The 24,800-nt window shown below is 44.6% G+C and overlaps 1 protein-coding gene across 9 annotated transcripts in view; it reads left to right on the top strand.

Annotated features, from left to right (window-relative positions):
• LOC115143320 (membrane-associated guanylate kinase, WW and PDZ domain-containing protein 1-like) overlaps nt 1–24,800 on the top strand; it is a 226,486-nt gene that overhangs the window by 75,569 nt on the left and 126,117 nt on the right. For all 9 annotated transcript variants that reach the window (XM_029683607.2, XM_029683605.2, XM_029683603.2 and 6 more), the window contains exon 2: nt 20,562–20,678. In XM_029683607.2, coding sequence (XP_029539467.2) covers nt 20,562–20,678 — 117 coding nt within the window. The remainder of the gene's footprint in view (nt 1–20,561; nt 20,679–24,800) is intronic.

Here is a 24,800-nt window from a genome sequence, read left to right as displayed (position 1 = left end):
TAGCCCTGGTTAATGGACTGGCTGTGGGACTGGAGCAGTGGGACTGTAGTAGTGGTTAATGAACCCCTGCTTTTAGCCCTGGTTAATGGACTGGCTGTGGGACTGGAGCAGTGAGACTGTAGTAGTGGTTAATGAACCCTGCTTTTAGCCCTGGTTAATGGACTGGTTCTGGGACTGTAGCAGTGGTTAATGAACCCTGCTTTTAGCCCTGGTTAATGGACTGGTTCTGGGACTGGAGCAGTGGTTAATGAACCCCTGCTTTTTTAGCCCTGGTTAATGGACTGGTTCTGGGACTGGAGCAGTGGGGCTGTAGTAGTGGTTAATGAACCCCTGCTTGTAGCCCTGGTTAATGGACTGGCTGTGGGACTGGAGCAGTGGGACTGTAGTAGTGGTTAATGAACCCTGCTTTTAGCCCTGGTTAATGGACTGGTTCTGGGACTGGAGCAGTGGTTAATGAACCCCTGCTTTTAGCCCTGGTTAATGGACTGGTTCTGGGACTGGAGCAGTGGTTAATGAACCCCTGCTTTTAGCCCTGGTTAATGGACTGGTTCTGGGACTGGAGCAGTGGTTAATGAACCCCTGCTTTTAGCCCTGGTTAATGGACTGGTTCTGGGACTGTGGTCTCGGCCCCCTATCTACATATTTTCAAGAGATATATTTCCTCAATTCATGGCCAATTGTTTTATGAGCAGTATTCAGTTCTGTGAGAGACAGACATCCTACTGTATGATGACTGAGTCAGCCAGGCCAGGGGCCACTGGGTTGTTGTGGGTGTTCCTGACCACTCAGCACATTCTCCAGTGGGGGCAAATGGGTGGTACAGTCCCAGTGAGTCCCAGCCCCAGAGATCAGACCGGGATCCCTGCCAGACAACTCAGCCTCCCTCTGCTCCCTTCTATTCCCCTCAGCTGTCATCTCTTTCCCCTCTGCTGTCATATCATTTCCTCCCTTCCCCTTCCCTGCTACCAGAAGCAGTAAATGGCTGTGATGCTAGTTTATGTGTGTGTACAGTATGTGGTTGTGCGTGTTCATGTGCTTGTGTGGCCATGTCTCTCCACCTCACCCAGGCCATCATCATTGCTCTCTCTCTCCCCTACCCTCTCCTTCTCCCTCATTTCAGCAGGACCTGTCGAGATTGAAGTGTTTACACAGCTCTCATTTTCAGTGCGCTTATCTCTCGTCTGGAATTTTCTCTGGCCCTGTTTGTGTAAACTTTACATAGCTCAGTTGCAGAGTGGAGAGCAGGCAGAGAGGGGAGGCTGGTGTCTCTGCCTGGGCGAGAGCAGCCGTGTGGAGAGACCTCAGTAACTACCTTCCTGCTATATCTGGCTAGTGTTACTGGATACATGTGGTATGCAAACAACCACCTCATTTTGCTGAGGTGCTAAGGACAAATGGGATTTTTAGAGTCATATCTCAATGCAGTGTGTTTCACCTGTGAACACATCTGTTTAATGTTAACTGAGTCTGACGCCAGTGGGTTGTGAGAGGAAATATAGCAGATTAGACCTGAGGGGACAGTCCTACTAGGTCAGTGGATTGTATCAAAGCCAGTTTGAACAGTGGCATGATGGCAGTGTTATCTAGATGCATGAGTCTTACTTAAATTGTTCTTGTTATGATGATAAAGCCGTTACAAAACCACCCTATTTTCTTCTGCTACATTTGACTAAATTCAGTGGCTCTCGGTCGATGCGCTTTAGCGCACTCATCATGCTAGCAGGATAATTCCTGATGTTTCACTGTTTATATTTAGTGCTGTGTGCTCCCTACCACTGACACACACAGACAAATTGGAAGCTCTCGACCTGGCTTGTGTGTATGTGTGTGATACTCTTTGCAATCTAAAGATCATGATGGAGAAAATAGGACACCTACTTTAAAGGCCCAATGCAGCTGTTTTTTGTAACAATTGTAACAACCTTACTGTAATAGTTTTCCTTTCAAATTTACAAACTATAACTCAAACAAAATTGTTGCTAGGACTGTCTGGGAGTGGTCTAAGTGAGGAAGAGAAACCCTAAAATTAGCTGTTTTCATTTTACCTTTATTTAACTAGGCATGTCAGTTAAGAACAGATTCTTATTTACAATGACGGCCTACCCCGGCCAAACCATAAACCGGATGACGCTGGGCCAATTGTGCGCCGCCCTGTGGGACTCCCAATCACAGTCGGTTGTGATACATCCTGGAATCGAACCAGGGTCTGTAGTGATGCCTCTAGCACTGAGATGTGCCACGGGAGAACCGCTGCGCCACTCAGGAGTTATTGGCAGAGAGGTCTGGAACTCTCTTCATTGGTCTATTAACTGATTAACCTCCTGATGATGTCACCAGGCAAGCCGAAACTCCAGCCCGAGCAAACAGGCTGGTATTTTCAACCAGCAACTATCAGGAAATAACACTGATACAGTTTTGTTCACACTTTTACAGTGTTTGTTTCATCAGCTGTTGTACAATATGAAACAAAACACAAGACAACGTGAATTTTGACTGCACTGGGCCTTTAAATTATTAATCCCATTTTTGTTTGTCCAGATATGCATTTTCTGGTAGAGAACCATCTACTTGTTCATCACTTGATGGTTACTGTCTTGATCTCTGGTATGGAGGAGTAGAGAGAAAGCATTTTGTCACGGTGGGAAAACTGTATGATGGATGATGGAGATGAGGAAAGGAGTCCTGCCATGTTATAAACTGCCTTGTGGAAGCTCACAGGTGTTAAGTTTTAAAACACACAATACACCTTCAATTGTTGTGATGTCTTAGACTTCCCCTGCTGGTCTGACATCAGTCCTACAGCAGGCTGTGTGAGAGTGGAGCCAGTTGTTGGCCATGCCGCACGGCTGATCTCTGGCACTGACCCAGAATCAGCTTGTAACTAACTAATTCTGACTGTTCCCCTACCCACAGCCATGTCACACAGACCTGGGTCTGACAGCTCCACATTCAACTGTGTGTGTGGGTGCATGCCGAGTCATAGCGTCAGAGCAGTAAAGCTCAGTAAAGCAGCTCTAAAACAAGGCTTCTGGCTATAACTCCACTATTCCATTCCTAACAGTCCTCTCCGTCTTGTCACTGTCTGTAAATCTGTCCCCCAGGACCCAGTTGGCAGGAAAAAACACTGCTCTGGGAGAGAGAGGGTAACATACCGGACACACACACGCACACACACATGCATACATTCCCAGTTAGTGTCGTCAATGTGTCAACTTTACGCTTTCAGCGCCATATTGATGAGTCTGATGAATAGCAGGGCTGAGCTGCAATGTGGCCCCAGCAGTCTCTGTGGTGATGGAGGACTTCTTGATGGAGCATCTGCAGTACTGTTCTGATAAGGATCATTGTTCCGTCTCCACGGGAGCAGGCTTTACAGCTTGGAAAGTGTGTGTGTGTGTGTACTGTGGTGTGTGTATGCTGTGTATGCTGTGTGGTAACTAAAATTAGACTGTACAGCAGATGTGTGTGCATGCATTCTGGCCGTCTGACTCAGCAGCAGCTTCGTAGGGGCAGGAAAGTGGGTCAGTTGTGCCTGCTCCAAGGGTCAGAGAGAGAGGGCAGAGAAGGGAGGGAAATTACCATGGAAGAGAGGTATGGTTGATGTGAGGGGTATGCTTGAGGAAATGGAAAGAGGAGGGATTTGGGGTTAGTAAAGTATTGCATAAGGAGGCGAGAAGTGGAGGGTTAGAAAGCTTAGCAGGGAAAGAGAGGTAGGACTAGTATAAAGCTTGGGTAAGGTTAAAATGGGAAGAGGGGAAGGATGATTGTGAAATTATTGTAGACTGTCCTTGATATTATCAACATGAACCGATGTCCTGTTTTGCTAAACCTTGAGATCAAGCCCGTAACGTAGCGGTCTCAGGACTGGTCATTCAATCGTTGTCTTCTGTGTTGTGCATTAGATCATGTTGAAAGCTGACCTCGCTATTTGATCTATGTATCTGATGTGACCAACATACCCTCTCTGCTGATAATCATCATTAACTAAACTAGGAGCCAACTGATTACTGCAGGGCTTTGATGTCTTTATCAGACTTTACAGGTGACATTGAGTGACATCTGCCCCCTGGTGGCATTGCTAAAAACTGGTCCTAGTAACTAATCTCCAATGACTATGCACAAGACTTGCGAGACTGTAATTTGATTAGTCAAATAAGTAATCTCTACTGGCCAATGAGAAGTCTGTATGATGAAGCTCAATTCAGAACAGAAGTAGAGGGATACTTTTTTCCACTCGCCACTGGTACTAGCTGTGTAAAAAAGGACTTAGTCTCTGTCTCTCTGTCTGTCTTTGTTTATTTGTTTATCTGTTTATCCATGTGTCTCCCCTTTGTATGGACCACAGAGAGAAATATTAGACCATTTTAGGCACCAATATTATTACAGCCTCTAATTCAACCTCAGCAGTCACCCATTTACCCATAGAGAGAGATGGAACAGAGAGAGAGAGTGGGAGGGAGGGATTTCAGAGGTGGTAGGTAATTTAATCCAGGGAGATGCTAAACAGGAGAAATCAAGGTATCACACCACACCTGTCATCCTGACACTGGGTGTTTGCACTAGTCATATCAGCCATCAAGCCTGAAGGACAATTCTCTGCACTGTGGTTGGTTACTGATAAGTACCCATTAACCAATGAGATTTGGGTGTACTTAGTAGCTACCTGTTGAAGAAAGTATCACTGATTTGGTTGATGGAGCAAATCAGCTTGATTAGTCAAAAAGCAGAAACAAGACTATACACTTGTTTGTCTGAATTATTCACACTCAGTAACGTGTGAGTAAGTTCGTGTGATACGGTATCAAAGATAACTATCTCAAAGAATCCTATAGACATTAAAGTGGGTGGGTGGGTGCATGTGTGTGTGCCCATGAACTGAGATAATTTTCTGACCATCTTCAATGTCTTAATTTCTCACCTCAGACAGGCCATGGCTATACATGCTGAGCATGCACAATGGTCTCACTCTCTTTTTCCTACTCTAATTTTGTCGTTTCTACTCTCTCTACCTCTCTTTGAAGTTGTCCTCCTCTTCCCCATCCCCCATCCCCTGTGTCCTTGTTTCTCTTTATTCTTCCCCTCTTTCTCTTCTTCTCTCTCTTCCCGTCTCTCTCGATCTCTCTCTATCCCTCTCTTTCTCCCCCCTCTGTCTCTCTCGATCTCTCTCCCTCTTTCTCCACCCTATATCTCTCTATCTCTGTCTCTCTCCCTCTCTTTCTCCCCCCTCTCTCTCTGTTTCTATCTTATCTCTGTCTCTCCCCCTCTTTCTCCCCCCTCTCTCTCTCTCTCTTATCCCTCCTCTCTGTCTCTCTCTCTCTGCCTCCCTCTCTTTCCCTCCATCTCGGTCTCAGTGTAAAGTGCTGAGAGTCTGTGACTTGGCTGTGGTTCCTGTAGCATGGTTTAAATATGTGAGCCAGTCAGAGGAGCAGAATGCCTCCACTAGGTCATAATAGGACCTATCAATAAAGAGGGCTCAATGATGGAGAGTTGATTACCTCCAGAAAACCCCACCCACCGATCAATCTATAATGTACCTAAGACATTGGTCTCTCACATCCACCTTGTTAACACAGTACAGTTCCATCCAATTAATTCCTTCCATTCATCCTTTCTGTCCCACTAAAGAAAAGTATACGTGTTTGTATTGAATGAAGTTAAACTCTGTTATGACATGGCCTGCTTTTAGAGTGTGATGTGATGTGCTTTAGGCTTTGTATTACTTAGCAGTTATGGCTTCTTTATCTATTTATTATTTCACCTTTATTTAACCAGGTAGGCCAGTTGAGAACAAGTTATCATTCACAACTGCGACCTGGCCAAGATAAAGCAAAGCAGTGCGACAAAAACAACATCACAGAGTTGCACATAATCAAATGTACAGTCATTAACACAATAGAAAAATATATGTGCAGTGTGTGCAATTGTAGAAGACTAGAGAGGTAAGGCAATAAATAGGCCATAGCGGCGAAATAATTAAAATGCAGCATTAACACTGGAGTGATAGATGTACAGATGATGATATGCAAGTAGAGATACTTGGGTCCAAAAGTGCAAGAGGATAAGTAACAATATGGGGATGAGGTAGTTGGGTGTGCTATTTACAGATTGACTGTGTACAGGTACAGTGATCAGTCAGCTGCTCTGACAGCTGATGCTTAAAGTTAGGGAGGGAGTTATGAGGCTGCAGCTTCAGTGATTTTTGCAATTCGTTACAGTCATTGGCAGCAGAGAACTGGAAGGAAAGGCGGCCAAAGGAGTTGTTGGCTTTGGAGATGACTAATGAAATATACCTGCTGGAGCACGCTCTACGGGTGGGTGTTGCTATGGTGACCAGTGAGCTAAGATAAGGTGGGGCTTTACATAGCAAAGATTTATAGTTGACCTGGAGCCAGTGGGTTTGGTGACGAATATGTAGTGAGGGCCAGCCAGCGAGAGCATACAGGTCGCGGTGGTGGGTAGTATATGCGGCTTTGGTAACAAAACAGAAGGCACTGTGATAGACTGCATCCAGTTTGCTGACAAGAGTGTTGGAGGCTATTTTGTAAATGACATCGCCTGAAGTCTAGGTTCGGTAGGATAGTCAGTTTTTCGAGGGTATGTTTGGCAGCATGAGTGAAGGAGGCTTTGTTTTCCGAAATAGCAAGCCGATTCTAGATTTAATTTTGGATTGGAGATGCTTAATGTGAGTCTGGAAGGAGAGTTTACAGTCTAACCAGACACCTAGGTATTTGTAGGTGTCATATTCTACGTCAGAACCGTCCAGAGTAGTGATGCTGGACGGGGGTGGGTAGGTGTGGCAGCGATCGGTTGAAGATCATGCACTTAGTTTTACTAGCATTTAAAAGCAATGGGAGGCCACGGAAGGAGTGTTTTATGGCATTGAAGCTCGTTTGGAGGTTTGTTAACACAGTGTCCAAAGAACGGCCAGATGTATACAGAATGGTTTAGTCTGTGAAGAGGTGGATCAGAGAATCACCAGCAGCAAGAGCGACATCATTGATATATACAGAGAAACGAGTCGGCCCGAGAATTGAACCCTATGGCACCCCCATAGACTGCCAGAGGTCCGGACAACAGGTCCTCCGATTTGACACACTGAACACTATCTGAGAAGTAGTTGGTGAACCAGGCGAGGCAGTCATTTGAAAAGCCAAGGCTTATGTGGCGATACCATGCCAGCATGGCCTGAAAATATTTTGGGTGTATCAGGTTTTTCGTGCGTTCTGAGCCCTCTCATCTACTCCCTGTTCACCCATGACTGCGTGGCCATGCACGCCTCCAACTCAATCATCAAGTTTGCGGACGACACTACAGTGGTAGGCTTGATTACCAACAACGACGAGACGGCCTACAGGGAGGAGGTGAGGGCTCTCAGAGTGTGGTGTCAGGAAAATAACCTCACACTCAACGTCAACAAAACAAAGGAGATGATTGTGGACTTCAGGAAACAGTAGAGGGAGCACCCCCCTATCCACATCGATGGAACAGTAGTGGAGAGGGTAGTACATTTTAAGTTCCTCGGCGTACACATCACGGACAAACTGAATTGGTCCACTCACACAGACAGCGTCGTGAAGAAGGCGCAGCAGCGCCTCTTCAACCTCAGGAGGCTGAAGAAATTTGGCTTGTCACCAAAAGCACTCACAAACTTCTACAGATGCACAATCGAGAGCATCCTTTCCGGCTGTATCACCGCCTGGTACGGCAACTGCTCCGCCCACAACCGTAAGGCTCTCCAGAGGGTAGTGAGGTCTGGACAACGCATCACCGGGGGCAAACTACCTGTCCTCGAGGACACCTACACCACCCGATGCCACAGGAAGGCCATAAAGATCATCAAGGACAACAACCACCCGAGCTACTGCCTGTTCACCCCGCTATCATCCAGAAGGCGAGGTCAGTACAGGTGCATCAAAGCAGGGACCGATAGACTGAAAAACAGCTTCTATCTCAAGGCCATCAGACTGTTAAACAGCCACCACTAACATTGAGTGGCTGCTGCCAACACACTGACTCAACTCCAGCCACTTTAATAATGGGAATTGATGGAAATTGATGTAAAATATATCACTAGCCACTTTAAACAATGCTACTTAATATAATGTTTACATACCCTACATTACTCATCTCATATGTATATACTGTACCCTATATCATCTACTGCATCTTTATGTAATACATGTATCACTAGCCACTTTAAACTATGCCACTTTGTTTACCTACCCTACATTACTCATCTCATATGTATATACTGTACACGATACCATCTACTGCATCTTGCCTATGCCGTTCTGTACCATTCATATATCTTTATGTACATATTCTTTATCCCTTAACACTTGTGTGTATAAGGTAGTAGTTTTGGAATTGTTAGTTAGATTACTCGTTGGTTATTACTGCATTGTCGGAACTTGAAGCACAAGCATTTCGCTACACTCGCATTAACATCTGCTAACCATGTGATTTGATTTGAAGTTAACCCATTAACCCAAAACTATGAAATAACACTTATGTAATAATGTAGTAACCAAAAAAGTGTTAAACATATCAAATTCAGATTCTTCAAAGTAGCCACCCTTTGCCTTGATGACAGCTTTGCACACTCTTGGTATTCTCTCAACCAGCTTCAACCAGCTTTGCTAATATTAATTTTGAATGTTGAATATATTCATGTAAACAAATGATTTCAGAATTTAGACATACCCTATATTTTAGAGCATATTATAAAGACTATAATTACACCAAGATGTAGTCTGTATCCTGTATGGTTCACAGATCATAGGGTCTGACATGAGGAATGTACAATATATGTCTAAAATGTCCATTATCATTATGATGATTTTGTTTTGTTTAAAGCATATCAAACATCCTTACTCCCAATGCAGTTTCTGTGTGAGAATTGTCAGAACAATCTGAGATACCCCAAATATTTTCAGGCCATGCTGGCATGGAATGACTGCTACAGCTCTCTAGACTGTTGATGACCAGGCTGGCCACAGTGCTGGTTGCTCTAGTACTACTAATGTATGCAATGTTGTGGGGGGATGAAATAGTTTTTCAATATAAATACTTTACTAAATGATTTAGAATCATGCAGATTAATTTATCTCTCTTCCACACACACACAAAACACAGATACATTCATAGACATACAAAGCAATTCATAGACATACAAAGCACACTTCAGCAAGTGCTGCTCTCCAGTTATGGATCAGAGCAGGACATTGACACATCTGTGGGAGCAGCTTTGTCGTATAGCTCAAATTAGTCCTGGGAAGCATATTTCTGTGTGGAGGACTGAGATCGATAAAGCAATCTGGACCCACAGCCATGCACAGGCACACACTTCCATTTTCTGACTGCTTGTGTTAGTTTTTCATTCTGTTGGTTCCTTCTTCAATGGCCTGGTCTGTCATGTTTAGCATTCCTCATCTGCCGACCCAAGGCTTGTGTTGTGTGCCAATATCCTCAGTTAAACAATAAGTCATCTAAACTAGAAACGATGGCAACGTTCTCTCTCTCCACCTCCATCCCAGGTCTTGGATTTGAGGTGAAATTCTATAACTACGTTTCCCCCAACAGAGTAAACTAATCCTATCAATAATACAGCTGTGTATATCAACAGTCATTTGTTGTGTTTTCCAGTGTATACCATGACTTCTGGCTTCTGGGAGGACTGCTATTCTGTTTGCTATATATTTTGCCTTGAATACCTCAGTGGCAGGCCTTTAGGTCTCTCTGGAAAAAAGAGATGGCTTATCTCAATGGGATTTCCTGGTTGAACAAAACAATTTGCAGATAAAATATGAAGTAGTATATAAAAATACATTGTTTCCGTAGCTGAAACCATTAGATCCTTATATAATGCATGAGTATAGGGCTTTAGGTATAAAAAAAAAATTGATTTTTGCCGTTACTACTATAGCCCATAGAAACATTGAGAAACATTGAAAAAGAAAAATTGACTACTTTTCGGGATGTCTCTTGGTCTGACAAACATCACTCACTTCTGCCACACAAGCGCGTCAATTGACTGTAGTGGGTTAATGACCCTTGGTGGAAGGAGGTGTGTGGTTGTGAACACACATTTAGTGGAATGGACAATGATATTACACTGAGTGTACAAAACACATTAGGAACACCTGCTATTTCCATGAGACTGACCAGGTGAATCCAGGTGAAAACTATAATCCATTATTGATATCACTTAAATCCACTTCAATCAGTGTATACGAAGGGGAGGAGACAAGTTAAATAAGGATTTGTAAGCCTTTAGGCAATTGAAACATGAATTATGTGTGTGTGCCATTCAGAGGGTGAATAGGCAAGACAAATGATTGAAGTGCGTTGGGTTATTCACGCTCAACAGTTTCCTGTGTGTATCAAGAATGGATCACTACCCAAAGGACTTTCAGCTAACTTGGCACAACTCTGGGAAGCATTTGAGTCAACATGGGCCAGCATCCCTGTGGAACACTTTCGACACCTCGTAGAGTCCATGCCCCAATGAATTGAGGCTGTTCTGAGGGCAAAAGGGTTGCAACTCAATATTAGGATGTTTTGTACACGCTGGATGTTATTGACCATTCGTGTGTTGCTTTAGGTCAGCGATACAATTATTGATTTTCAGTGGTGGTAGCAGTGTGCAACTGAGAATTGTATCATAAACTCATTAGATGAACTGTTTGTGTCAGGAATGCTGCAGCAGTCCTGATGTGGCCTGAAGTGTTTGTGTAGTTCACCAGGGGTCCAGTTGGAGGCAGCAGACCCGGCTCACTGTCACCACTGCAGTATCCATTCTAATACCACCGGCGTTGCCATGGTGACTGGGCCCGGCAGTAACGCAAGTGAAGCCTAATGTAGAGGAACGCAGAGGGCAGTGTTGCGCCTGGAGGGAGGGAGGGAAGCGGCGAGGGAGACGGAGACAGGCAGAGAGGAAGGGGGAGAAAGAAAAGAACAAGTACTACACTTATTTACAATGTGTTTATCACTATGTTAATAATTCAATAAGTCTGATGCATGTTTTGCCAGTCAGAGTTGAGACCATATGTTCTTTCTGTCAGAGACAGTGGTGACTGACAGGCAGTTATGAGGTTAGTTAGTAGCAGGAGAGTGTTCTTTCTGTCAGAGACAGTGGTGACTGACAGGCAGTTATGAGGTTAGTTAGTAGCAGGAGAGTGTTCTTTCAGTGGTGACTGACAGGCAGTTATGAGGTTAGTTAGTGCAGGAGAGTGTTCTTTCTGTCAGAGACAGTGGTGACTGACAGGCAGTTATGAGGATAGTTAGTAGCAGGAGAGTGCTCTTTCTGTCAGAGACAGTGGTGACTGACAGGCAGTTATGAGGTTAGTTAGTAGCAGGAGAGTGTTCTTTCTGTCAGAGACAGTGGTGACTGACAGGCAGTTATGAGGATAGTTAGTAGCAGGAGAGTGCTCTTTCTGTCAGAGACAGTGGTGACTGACAGGCAGTTATGAGGTTAGTTAGTAGCAGGAGAGTGTTTATTGACTGGGAGCCCTGATGGCCATGCTTTTAGCGTAATGAGAACTCCTCTCTCTCATTAGATAGCAGTAAATACTTTGGGGTCCCAGCAGAGACTCACGCCGACGGGGGATTTCAGCTGCTGGTAATGAAGGCTGGGCTGGACAGTATTTAACATGCTCGCCCCCTAAGCACAGATCTAGGATCAGATTATCCTGCCCCTTATCCTAACCGTAACAATCAATGGCGGTAAATGATATCCGATAGCTCCATCCCACTGCTGCTCCTATTTATGAATGAATAACCCTGCTTTAATAGGCTGTCCAGAGGACACCCTTAGCAGAACACATTCTGAGATCAACATGCTGAACTCTTCATGATATAGTTAGCAATTTTGCTTTTAACAACAGTACATGGCAGCTCAGCCAGACAAGACAGAGGAATGTTCTGTCTCTCGGCGTTGTCAGTAACTCAATGAGTTAATGACAGAGTTTACTGGATGTCTGCTCTCGTAAAAGCCTGGGTTTTCTGCACTCTAGAAGCTTATTACCTAAAATTGATCAATTGAAAGTGTGGGTTCACAATTTGATTAGCTGGTTTTAAGCATTAACCTTTCAAATAGCTCTGTGTTGACTGTTGCTGGTTGTTATTGTCCATCATCAGCACCTGCCTGTTCCCTAAATGCCCTATACTCTCCTGGCCCATTACATTTGACTCAGCCATGCCTCCTTGCCCATCCAACATTTCCTCATCTCCCACCCCTTTTAATGCGACTAGCCCCGATGGTCCTCCCTCTTTTTTCCCCTGCCCCGTTACAAAGTTTCTCCCTGCAAGCGGTCACTGAGACAGAGGTGCTAATGGAGCTGGGTCAGATGGTTTAGACCCCTTCTACTTTAAGGTTGCAGCCACTCTCATCGCTAAGCCTATCTTTGACCTTTTAAACCTGTCTCTCTTGTCTGCGGAGGTTCCCATTGCTTGGAAGGTAGCCACAGGGTGCGTCCTTTATCTAAAGGGGGAGATCAAGCTGATCCTAACTGTTATAGGCCAATTTCTATTTTGCCCTGTTTATCAAAAGTGTTTGTTAAAACTTGTCAATAATAAACTGACTGGCTTTCTTGATGTCTATAGTATTCTCTCTGGTGTGCAATCTGGTTTCCGCTCAGGTTATTGATGTGTCACTGAAACCTTAAAGGTCCTCAATGATGTCACCATTGCCCTTGATTCTAAGCAATGTTGTGCTGCTATTTTTATTGACTTGGTCAAAGCTTTTGATGCAGTAGACCATTCCATTCTTGTGGGCTGGCTATGGAGTATTGGTGTCTGAGGGGTCTTTGGCCTGGTTTGCTAACTACCTCAGAGTGCAGTGTATAAAGTCAGAACATCTGCTGTCTCAGCCACTGCCTGTCCCCAATGGAGTACCCCAAGGCTCGATCCTAGGCCCCACGGTCTTCTCAATTTACATCAACAACATAGCATAGCGGAATCTCTCTCATCCATTTATATGCAGATGATACAGTCTTATACTCAGCTGGCCCCTTTCCAGATTTTGTGTTAAACACTCAACAACAAAGGTTTCTTAGTGTCCAACAAGCTTTCTCTGCTCTTAACCTTGTTCTGAACACCTCCAAAACAAAAGGCATGTGGTTTGGTAAGAAGGATGCCCCTCTCCCCACCGGTGTGATTACTTCTTCTGAGGGTTTTGAGCTTGAGGTAGTCACCTCATAAAAGTACTTGGGAGAATGGTTAGTCAGTACACTGTCCTTCTCTCAGCACATATCAAAGCTGCAGGCTAAGGTTAAATCTAGACTTGGTTTCCCCTATCGTAATAAGGGAAACTGATTCAGAAGACCATTTTACCCATGCTAGATTACGGAGACGTAATTTATAGATCGGCAGGTAAGGGTGCTCTCGAGCGGCTAGATGTTCTGTACCATTTGGCATTCAGATTTGCCACCAATGCTCCTTATAGGACACATCACTACTGCACTCTATAAACTGGTCATGTCTGTATACCCGTCGCAAGACCCACTGGTTGATGCTTATTTATAAAACCCTCTTAGGCCTCACTCCCCCCAATCTGAGATACCTACTGCAGCCCTCATGCTCCACATACAACATCCGTTCTGCCAGTCACATTCAGTTAAAGGTCCCCAAAGCACACATATACCTGGGTCACTCCTCTTTTCAGTTCGCTGCCGCTTGCGACTGGACCGAGCTGCAAAAAACATTCAAACTGGACAGTTTTATCTCCATCTCTTCATTCAAAGACTCAAACATTGAATCTCTTACTGACAGTTGTGGCTACTTCGTACAATGTATTGTCTCTACCCTCTTGCTCTTTGTGCTGTTGTTTGTGTCCAATAATGTACCATGTTTTGTGCCACTACCATGTTGTGCTGCTGCCATGTTGTTGTCATGTTGTGTTGCTACCATGCTGTGTTGTCACGTGTTGCTGCCATGCTATGTTGTTGTCTTATAGGTCTCTCTTGATGTCGTGTTTTGTTGTCTCTCTTGTCGTGATGTGTGTTTTGTCCAATGTATAACTTTTGTTTTTATCCCAGCCTCCTCAGTCTCCTCAGGAGGCCTTGGTAGGCCGTCATTGTAAATAAGAATTTGTTCTTAACTGACTTGCTTAGTTAATTAAAGGTTAAATAAAAAATGTAAACATATATAATCAAGCTCTTTGTTTCTAGGAAGAAGTGTAACAAAACTTATTACCGCAGCAATTTACTAATCTGTCCGTTCTTTAATTTTTCACATTGCAGCTCAACTAGAAAAGTCAGCTGAGGAGTGAGTGTTTGGGGGTATTATTTTTGCAATGTGTGAATAACAGATGAAGTCCACTGCCAACAGAGGGCCTTGGCTGTGGCAGTGCCATGTCTTTTTGTGCCTGGCTGAAGAGCTTTACTCCGGGTGCAGTCACTGTGTGGAGAGTTGGCTGGCTGATCTCTACTGCATGTGTCCTGGCCAGCCTTTATAGTGTTTCCACTCACCAATGGTATTAGCTTTGTAGAAAAGGACTGTTTCTCTGTCTCACTCCCTCCCTCTATGGATAGTGTAGTTGTGTGTCCATACTAAAAGCCTGCCTGCTGACGGGGGGCTTACTGAAATCTCTGCCAGGTGGGCTCTGTTTGGAGGAAATGTATTCACTAATTATCTGTTTGAGGAGTGATTTGAGGGAACCAATGGTTGCCTCTCACCATTTCCCCCACCTCTACCCCTAGCTCTCTGCAGGCCAGATTGAAACCATCAGAACTACAGTATGTGCTTTACGAAAAGCCTAGTCAGATATTTAAGATGGGTCATATCATGTGGTTTGTGATTCAGTTTAGCCATTGTCAGCATAGCAGCAGTCACAAAGAAGTAGAGGGGAACAGTGATTACATGGCTCTTACTGTCTTAGTCAGTAACTGTGTGTTTAGGTACAGCTCCTATCCATTCAGTACCAGTTAATGGGATTATTTCTCTCCGGTGTGATTTGTTGGGCCTGGCAGCCTGGGACTGTATGGAGTTAAGGAGAGGATAGGGGTGGCCTGCTGACCTGAAACTGTATTTTGTAATGAACACAGTCTATTGATGATGAGTATCTCCTAGATAGAAGGACCATATCATATCTGGGACCATATCAGGGTTGTTAGGGTGTGTAGTATTAAGGTGTGGAACGTGGAAGCTTGTCTAGCTAGTCCATTAGGCCAACTGGCTTGCTAGCTAGATAGCTAGCTAGTAGCAAAGTGAGTGACCCTGTTGTGGAATCCTCAGTACAGTAGCAGCAGCTTGGTGTCAGACAGAGGCTAACAGCAGGTTGGCCTGGTCTTACCTAGCAGGCCATGGCAGCTGTCCAATCCCTTTGTTGTCATGCTTCTGCACAGACTGTTCTGTCCTCCTATAATGTAGTGATGCCAATGGACTGTTCCTCCCAGCTGAGATACATACTCTGAAAGATGCTGGCTGCCCTTGTCGTCTAGCAGTAGGCAAATTATTTAGCCTAGTGGTTAGTGCGTTGGACTAGTAACCCAAAGGTTGCAAGATCGAATCCCCGAGCTGACAAGGTACAAATCCGTCGTTCTGCCCCTGAACAAGGCAGTTAACCCACTGTTCGTAGGCCGTCATTGAAAGTAGCAGTCACAAAGAAGTAGAGGGGAACAGTGATTACATGGGTAAAGTGACTAGGCGACAGGATAGATAATAAACAGTAACAACAGCATATGTGATGAATAAAAGTGTCAATGCAGATAGTCCAGGTAGCTGTTGGTTAACTATTTAACTAATTACCTGTATTATGGCTTGGGGGTAGAAGCTGTTCAGGGTCCTGTTAGTTCCAGACTTGGTTCACCGGTACGCTTGCCGTGCCGTAGCAGAGAGAACTGTGAATGACTTGGGTGGCTGGAGTTTTCTTTTTTTTTAAATGGTGCTTTCCTCTGACACCACCTGGTATATAGGTCCTGGATGGCAGGGAGCTCAGGCCCAGTGATGAATTGGGCCGTTAGCATTACCCTCTGTAGTGCCTTGCGGGGGAGGGCCAAGCAGTTGTCATACCAAGGGGTGATGCAGCCAGTCAAGATGCTCTCAATGGTGAAGCTGTAGAACTTTTTGAGGATCTGAGGTCACATGCAAATCTTTTTAGCTTCCTGAGGTGGAATAGGGTTGCTGTCCTGTCACCACACTGCCAGGTCTCTGATCTCCTCCCTGATGGCCGTCTCATCGTCGTCGGTGATCAGACCTACCACAGTGGCGTTGTCGGCAAACTTTCATGCATGATTCAGTGTTGCTAGCCTCGCAGCGAACATAGAAGGTATTTAGCTCATCCGGTAGGCTCACGTCACTGGACGGCTCACAGCTGGGTTTCCCTTTGTAATCTGTGATAGTTTGCAAGCCCTGCCACATTCGACCAGCCTCCGAACCGGTGTAGTAGGATTCAATCTTAGTACTGTATTGATGCTATGCCTGTTTGATGGTTCATTGGAGGTCATAGCGGGATTTTGCTCCTTGATAGCGGAAGCTCTAGCCTTTAGCTCATTGCGGATGTTGCCTTTAATCCATGTATTCTGGTTGGGATATGTACTTACGTATGGTCACTGTGGGGACGATGTCGTCGATGCACTTATTAATGATGCTGGTGACTAATGTGGTACATTGCTCAAAGTCATCGTATGAATCCTGGAACATATTCCAGTCTGTGCTAGCTAAACAGTTCTGGAGCTTAGCATCCGCTTCATCAGACCACTTCCGTATTGAGCGCATCACTGGTACTTCCTGTTTTGAGTTTTTGCTTGTAGGCAGGAATCAGGAAGATGGTTATGGTCAGATTTGCCAGGGAGAGCTTTATGTGTGGAATAAAGGTGATCTAGATTTTTTTCTTGCCTTTACTTGCACAGGTTGACATGCTGGTAGAAATGAGATAAAACTGATTTCAGTTCAAGTAGTTCAAATGATTAACTCAAGGAGATGTTGCTACCTCTCATCTCACATGGGGCTATCTGTGGTCAATGACTCATTTGAGGTGTGTGTGTGTGTTCCGTGCACACAGTATATTGAGTGGGTATCTGTTTGTCTGTTTTACTGTTTGATATCATCTCCAGTCAGCACTTAGTGTTTGCACACCACAGTGCACTGAGTGCTGCAGTAAGATGTATGGATGACCCTTCTGTGGGCTTTTGGCATGATTTGAAGTGATTTCCTTTTCTTGTACAGTAGGTAACAATTAGCAAATCAAACTTCAGTCTAAAGGGCCTGTGTCATCACAATCATTCTGTCCTGTCTTGTTATATATCCTGATGCTTAGTCACTTTACCCATGCCTACATGTACATAGTGTATCTACCTCAACTACCACTTATCCCTGCACATTGATGTGGTATTGCTACTCCTTGTATATAGCTTATTTCTTGTGTGTTTTATTTATCATGTCTTTTTTTTAAACGTTTTATTTAACTTTGTATTGTTGGGAAACTGCTTGTGAGCAAGCCGTTTACTGTAATGTCTACACCTGTTGTTTTTGCGCATGTGACATAAATTTAATTGGATTTTTATTTGATTTTTTAAAGAATGTATTTACTCTAAAGGATCTTTTCCATCAAATTAGACTGTGGGGCCCCTCCTACGAGAGGACAGGAGATGCAGAATTCAATGACTTGTTATGTAATGGCTACTGGAGGTTACTGGAGGCAGTGATTCACCAGACAGATCATCATTTTTTATCCCTCTGTTACAAGTCTTGTCATACTGCAGCACTACTGGATTACTCAATATTCTATCTTTAATCTGCCCACGGTTTCACAGTAATGCCCCTTCTGCCTTGTCCACCTTTACCCCTCGAGCCTCCACTCCTCTCCTTCCTAGCCCCGGTATGTCTCCTGTTGGTTAGATCTTGGAGGGCTGATGGTGGTGATTTGCCTCCATGGTGGGGGTCTGCCATGGAGGTCAGACTGCTGCTGGGACTGTCCAGGGTGTCTGAATAATGGCTGGCAAACTGTTTAGGGATCAAGACATTAAGTTTGAACCCCATGAAGAGTAGCTGCTACTTTAGCAGTTGCTAATGGGAATCCTGATAAAATACTAAATACTAAGACACAATGACATGCCTGGATGGGAGAGGGGAATGACCAAAGCCAGAATGTACTATTATAGAAGGCTTATGACACACGCCCACACACCACACACCTACCTACCTACCTACCTACCTACCTACCTACCTACCTACCTACCTACCTGTAGGAGGTTTTTAAATGGTGAGAATGTTATCATTCATCCAGAGACAAATCTCAAAGCAATTCCAGTGGATGGCCTCAAATGCCAGAGGATGGAAAGGAACAGAATGAGTTTGAGGGATGGCCATTAACTTTCCAAGGTGGAGGAGGCACTGTTGACAGGTCTCTGTCTGGTCTGGGACAGTGGGAGTGGAGATCCAGTGAGGAAGGGCCTCACATGACTGGATGACTGAGAGCATTGCACTATACATAGAACTGTGTACTAGTATGCCTGCTCTAGCAAGGCTAGCTGCCCCAATCATCTTATTAGAGGCCTCTGGCTTTATTTACCAGCTGAGTAGTCCTACACAGTGGTGCACACACACACTGTTTCCATGACAACACAATCTGGTGCTTTTAATTCGCTAGCAGACTGTTTGCCCGAGTTGGCTGAAACATGGCTCAGAGATTGTAGTTTGAATGTATCTGTCAATCACACAGAGGGGTGTTATATCATACAGATTACAGAAGCACAGAAATATGATCATTTATGTTCATTTTTGGTCATTGAGCTCAATGGATCATTATTTAAAATAAAATAAAAATTATTTCACCTTTATTTAACCAGGTAGGAAAGTTGAGAACAAGTTCTCATTTACAATTGCGACCTGGCCAAGATAAAGCAAAGCAGTTCGACACATACAACAACACGGAGTTATACATGGAATAAAACAAACATACAGTCGAAAAATAAGTCTATATACAATGTGAGCAAGTGAGGTGAGATAAGGGAAGTAAAGGCAAAAAAAGGCCATGGTGGCGAAGTAAATACAATATAGCAAGTAAAAACAATTGAATGGTTGATTTGCAGTGGAAGAATGTGCAAAGTAGAGAGAGAATAATGGGGTGCAAAGGAGCTAAATAAATACAGTAGGGGGAGAGGTAGTTGTTTGGGCTAAATTCTAGATGGGCTATGTACAGGTGCAGTAATCTGTGAGCTGCTCTGACAGCTGGTGCTTAAAGCTAGTGAGGGAGATGAGTGTTTCCAATTTCAGAGATTTTTGTAGTTCGTTCCAGTCATTGGCAGCAGAGAACTGGAAGTAGAGGTGGCCAAAGGAAGAACTGGTTTTGGGGGTGACCAGAGAGATATACCTGCTGGAGCGCGTGCTACAGGTGGGTGCTGCTATGGTGACCAGCGAGCTGAGATAAGGGGAACTTTACCTAGCAGGGTCTTGTAGATGACCTGTAGCCAGTGGGTTTGGCGACGAGTATGAAGCGAGGGCCAACCAACGAGAGCGTACAGGTCGCAGTGGTGGGTAGTATATGGGGTTTTGGTGCCAAAACGAATGGCACTGTGATAGACTGCATCCAATTTATTGAATAGGGTATTGGATGCTATTTTGTAAATGACATCGCCGAAGTCGAGGATTGGTAGGATGGTCATTATTGCACCACCCTGTACATTAATGCACTCTAGAAAACGTGGGTCCATTGCAGAATTACTGGCATGTATATGGTGATACAATCCTAGCATATACTGTATGTTAGTATGTGTGTAATAAACGTATTTCTTAGAGAGTAGTCTGGCTCTGTAAATGTTGTGTGAAAATGACCCTGCATGTGAGAATGTGCTGACTGGCATTGATGTACCGTGGGCTCTCCCAGTCAGTGTGATGTGTCAACAGGAAAGCGTTTGGCTCCTCTCTCTGCCACTAGCACTGTGTTAGCGGCTACCAGTTAGCCTTTCCCACTGTGTGTCTGAGAGACAGATGGCATAGCTGTGGGAGGGGGCTGAGCCACCAGGCAGCACTGTCACTACAGGACTGACTGTCTACAGTCTGGGAGAGAGAGAGCTAGGCAGGTACCCCTCCAAGTGACAAGGGAAGGTTTGCAGAGGAGGGAGGGAGGGAGAACTGACTCTCTGTTATATTATGCCTATTCATGTCCGACTGGTGTGTTTCTATCAATGACTGTATATGTGAATAGACAAAGCCATAGATCACATTCTTTCCTATGTAAAGACTCAATAGCGCATTGAAGCCAAATGAAGTAGGTTAAGATGGCATTTCATGGAGACATAACTTGTTTAGTTTGAGCTGCTCCACAAAAATGTTCCACGAAGATTGCAGTTTTTCCATTACCTATAATGAGGGTTCCTGTTTTCTGCTAACAATGTCTGCAGTACCGCGGTCGGCCTTGACCCTCCGTGGCTTCAATGAGAGGGGCAGTCGTTCTCCCCTGCTTTCTATGGATGTAATGAAATGGACTGTGAGAATGGTGTGCACACGAAATGCAAGGCAGCCATGTTTGGATTTGCTGTTATATACAGTCGGGGCGTCCATGTTGTGATGTGTTGTGATGTAGTTAACACATGTCTTCCTGTTTGTCTGGCTGCCTACAGGAACCAAGCTAAATAAGGACCTGAAGCACTATCTGAGCCAGCGCTTCCAGAAGTCCTCCCCGGACCACGAACTGCAGCAGACCATTCGAGACAACCTCTACCGCCATGCTGTGCCTTGTGAGTAGCACACAACCTTTTAAATTCTGTTTTCTACTCCTCCTCATCGTCATCGTCTTCCTCCTAATCTTTGTGTTATTGGTTTAATGTCTTATGTTTACTGTGCTGGTTTGGTTTGTAGCTTTGCAAGGACTCCGTGCTGTTTAGTGAAGCTTCACGCTGGACATAGGTGGTCTCATGTTCCCGTATGTCTCTGTGTCATCTGAATGGTCAAATGGGTTGTCAGGTTCTAAGGGAGCTTCTTGCCCCTCAGAGATACAGATACTCAGAATACTATGCGAGTCGTGAGCACTGGATAACACACAGACGGGAGGAGATGGCTTCCTCCTCCCACTGATGAGTGGAACCAGATGACCATGAAACCCATGCTCTCAATCCTCTTTATCCATTCAATCAGACAGATATTTACCTTTCCCAGTACTATCTGATTAGAGTGACAAGGTCCAGCGCCTTCCATGGTTGATATTCCTGGGGGCTTTTGCTCAATCAATATTCACAGTGATTAAACAAACTACATCTTGATCAGAACCTCACGCCCATCTTCACTCCTATTTCTTCTCCGGGTGTACAGTATATTACATGATGTCCAAGGATTTGGACCTGTTTTCTGTGGATATTCCCTCCTCTCCTCTCTGTGGCCAGAGAGATAGATGGATGCCCTCGCCTGTTCTCCCCATTTCCATGTGGATCCTAAATCCAGCTGTGTGAACCAATCCCTGTGCAGCAGCTTCGATTATCATCCTTCTGATGTTGGAGATGGAATTCCCTGGTGTTAATGTGCTAGCCATGACAGACAGACGGACAGAAAAGGAAGAGCAATCAACTGGTGAGACCAGGAGACTGTGCAGGCATACACATAACATAGGGGAATAGAATGGGTTCTTTTTAGCATATAGATGTGTAGTAGTCATCGACTGCCATTTGGCATTTATGTATGGAATGGCATTCCTTGTTTATTTGTTATACCAAACATACAGTATTTTATTTATTGGCTAGATTCGTTTAGTCCCCTCACCCAACCCACAATTCAATGTGTCTACTACATTATCAAGGCCTAGAGTAGTATGGCATTTCAACACTGTTAATTCTATTCCTCTTCTTCAATGCCTTGTTATCCAAGCATGTTTTCTAAAGCCCCAGATACATCCTTTAATGTGTGCATTGAGAGGCCTGATTGGCCTCTAGCCTACTCCAGACAGGGCTTTTTCCTAATGATTCTCATCATTGGATTTTCAATTAGTTTATTCATGACCCTCTCACGCAAATTGCTGTCTGTATTCCAGGGGCTTTTTCCTCAGGACTTTATTGGAATTACCCAGTGTGCCATATGTCAGCCAGACAGGCCTGGATTGTGCTAGTCTGGTCATAATGGACGTTTTAATTACCAAAGGCCTAGCTCTTCTCTCCTGACTCCGACTCCCATTGACATCCTGATAAATGGTATTATGGTTAACCATGGAAGGAATCATACCACCAAAGGTGTACAATATGATATGCAGTAATAACAATACATGTATTAATTGGATTCATTTCTTACAAATAGACTCAGTATAGATGTGGAGAGAGAGGAGGTGAAAGGGCACCAGGACTGGTTATGTTTTCGGCCGTGGTTTGGTTTCTCCCCTTGCCCTTCCAGGCCCTTGTGACTGGAGGTCAGTGTGTGGTGGTATAGATGTGTCTTTGGGTCAGCTAGGGCGTGTGTGAGGAGGCTGTGATTAATGGACAGAAAGCAACTGGAGGTGACAGATGGAGGAGTGGGCTATACTACTGACTGGGGAAATCCTCCTCAAGCCTCCCCTCTCTGGTGCTCAAACCATGCAGTTCAAACTCCCCTTCTCTTATACACACACACATCTCCGAGACTATGCTTGACTCCACTCTTTCATCATTCATATAATCAGAGTTTATCTGTGACGTTATTGTCGCCTGTCCTCAGTGCCTAGTAGACAGGAATTGACCCGGCCAACCGGCTCTCCCTGCCTGCCCTTCTACAGATTCTGTAGACGATTGTTGCTGGGTGGGGAATATCAGCTACAGCATAGACGAGCAGCGTGATGCCTCCGGCTCCTTCTTCTGCCTTTCCTCCTGTCACACTGTTGACTTCTCACACTAGCCTCACTACAGTCCATCTCCAACTACCACAGTCCACTACTATCTCTCTCTCCTCGCTCTCCCTTTTACTCTCTCTTCTGTCTCCCTCTGCTACCCTCTTTTCCCTCTCCAATCTTCCGGCGTTGGTCGATTTCCCTGCGGTCACCTCACCCGCTCTGCATTCCTGCTCTACATTCCCAATCTTCTTTTTGCTGCTGTAGCTGCTGCTCCCTCTTCTCCGCCGTTGTTTTCCTCTCGTCGCTGTGATGGTCTTGGCAGCAGCAGAGCTCTCCTCTCTGTGTTTGTGTCTCAGCCTGCCTGCCTGTCCTGCATAGAGCGAGATCAACAGGATCCTTGCTGCAGTCTATGGGCTACCGCTCTACCCCTCTCTTCCTCTCTCCCTCGCTCTGCATCAAGGCAAGTGGGCTTTGATTTGTCTGCTGTTGCTGCTCTTCTTTTTTGTATGTGTGATGTATTGCCATGCTGGAGCATGGTGGATGGCTTGTGTATAGGTTGGAGATGGAGATCGGCAGACATGCAAGCAGGCTCAGCTACATCTAGCACACAGGCACAGATGGGGGACCACTAGTAGCCCTTTTCTCTGCCTAATTCTATCCTGCATGGTTTGTATGTGGCGCAGTAGGACTTTGTCTTGTGCTTTTCACAGGCAGAAGACTGTCCTCTCTTTAATGTGTCAGCTTGCGTAAGTGTTTGTCTGTCTGTGCATATGTATACAATAATTTCACTACACTTCCAATAACCTCTGCTAACATGTGTATGTGACCAATAACATTTGATTTGATGTTTCTGTTTGTGCCCGAAAGCTATCGGATGATGGTAGAGTAGATGTGTGGTGAATGAGTGTATCTGCAGATTCTCCTAGCATCAGCTCTAGATGCCACCTGAACAATGGAGCACAGAGCAGAGTATTCTCTCTGCATTGCAGATGACAGAAAGGGAGCTTCACATTGTAAACCATTAGATGGGTATATAGGCAGGGAGGTGTTATTGGTGTTCTCTAGTTTCATCTTTACCCTGTTCTTTCCCTTGTATGGTTGTTTCCTTCAGGCTGGAGGATGGTGCGGTCTGTAGCATGTCGTACTGTTCACTGTGTCTAACCATTAGCTGGGGGTTAGCAGGGAAACGCTCAGTGCTGTGTAGCCACTGTGTCTGTAGCCACAGACTGACATAGTCAAGCATCAGTTGGGCTGAGGGAAAACAACCAGGTATGTGGTGTGTAGCTGCGTTGTTGAAAACCTACAGACCGTTTCTTTGTCTAGGCTATGCTGATGGTGTGTATATGTGTGTGCATGTCTACAGGTACATGGTTTTGGGTAGTTGGTATTTGTATATCTGATCCACCAGTCTGACTGACACCTGTAAGGGCTGCACGGCATGTGTGTGATGTTAAGAGATTTTTCTGATGGTTTGTATCTGTATGTACCTTTTCATACTGATACCTACTCATGTAAAATACTCATGCATTTTAGCACTGTCAAAGCAGAGCTTAAACAATTAATTACAGAACATTTGTGTTTTATTCAACCAGTAGTCATCATCTTACCCCACCCCATAGAAGACAAGATGAGAGCGCACATGTATAGTCAAAGGACACTCAAATGTGAACCAGCTTTTCTGGTTCTATGCTTAGGTATGTCCTCCTCACACCTTGTGACACACACCTTAATAATGGCGCTGGGGGGAATAGCAGCCTGACCATTTGTGTCCGTTGATCTGAAGTTTTTTTGTACATAATATTTCCGACATCATTTCCTACAGTGCCTTGCAAAGGTATTCACCCCCCTTGGCGTTTATCTTATTTTGTTGCATTATAACCTGTAATTTAAATATATTTTAATTTGGATTTCATGTAGTGGACAAACACAAAATCGTCCAAATTGGTGAAGTGAAATGAAAAAAATAACTTGTTTAAACAAAAATCTAAAAAATTTATAACGGAAAAGTGGTGCGTGCTTATGTATTCACTCCCTTTGCTATGAAGCCCCTAGATAAGATCTGTTGCAACCAATT

Source organism: Oncorhynchus nerka, linkage group LG15 (assembly GCF_034236695.1).
Source record: "Oncorhynchus nerka isolate Pitt River linkage group LG15, Oner_Uvic_2.0, whole genome shotgun sequence".
Lineage (NCBI taxonomy): Eukaryota > Metazoa > Chordata > Actinopteri > Salmoniformes > Salmonidae > Oncorhynchus > Oncorhynchus nerka.
Note: the sequence above shows the minus strand (reverse complement) of the source record. Positions and strands in the feature narration are given on the sequence as shown.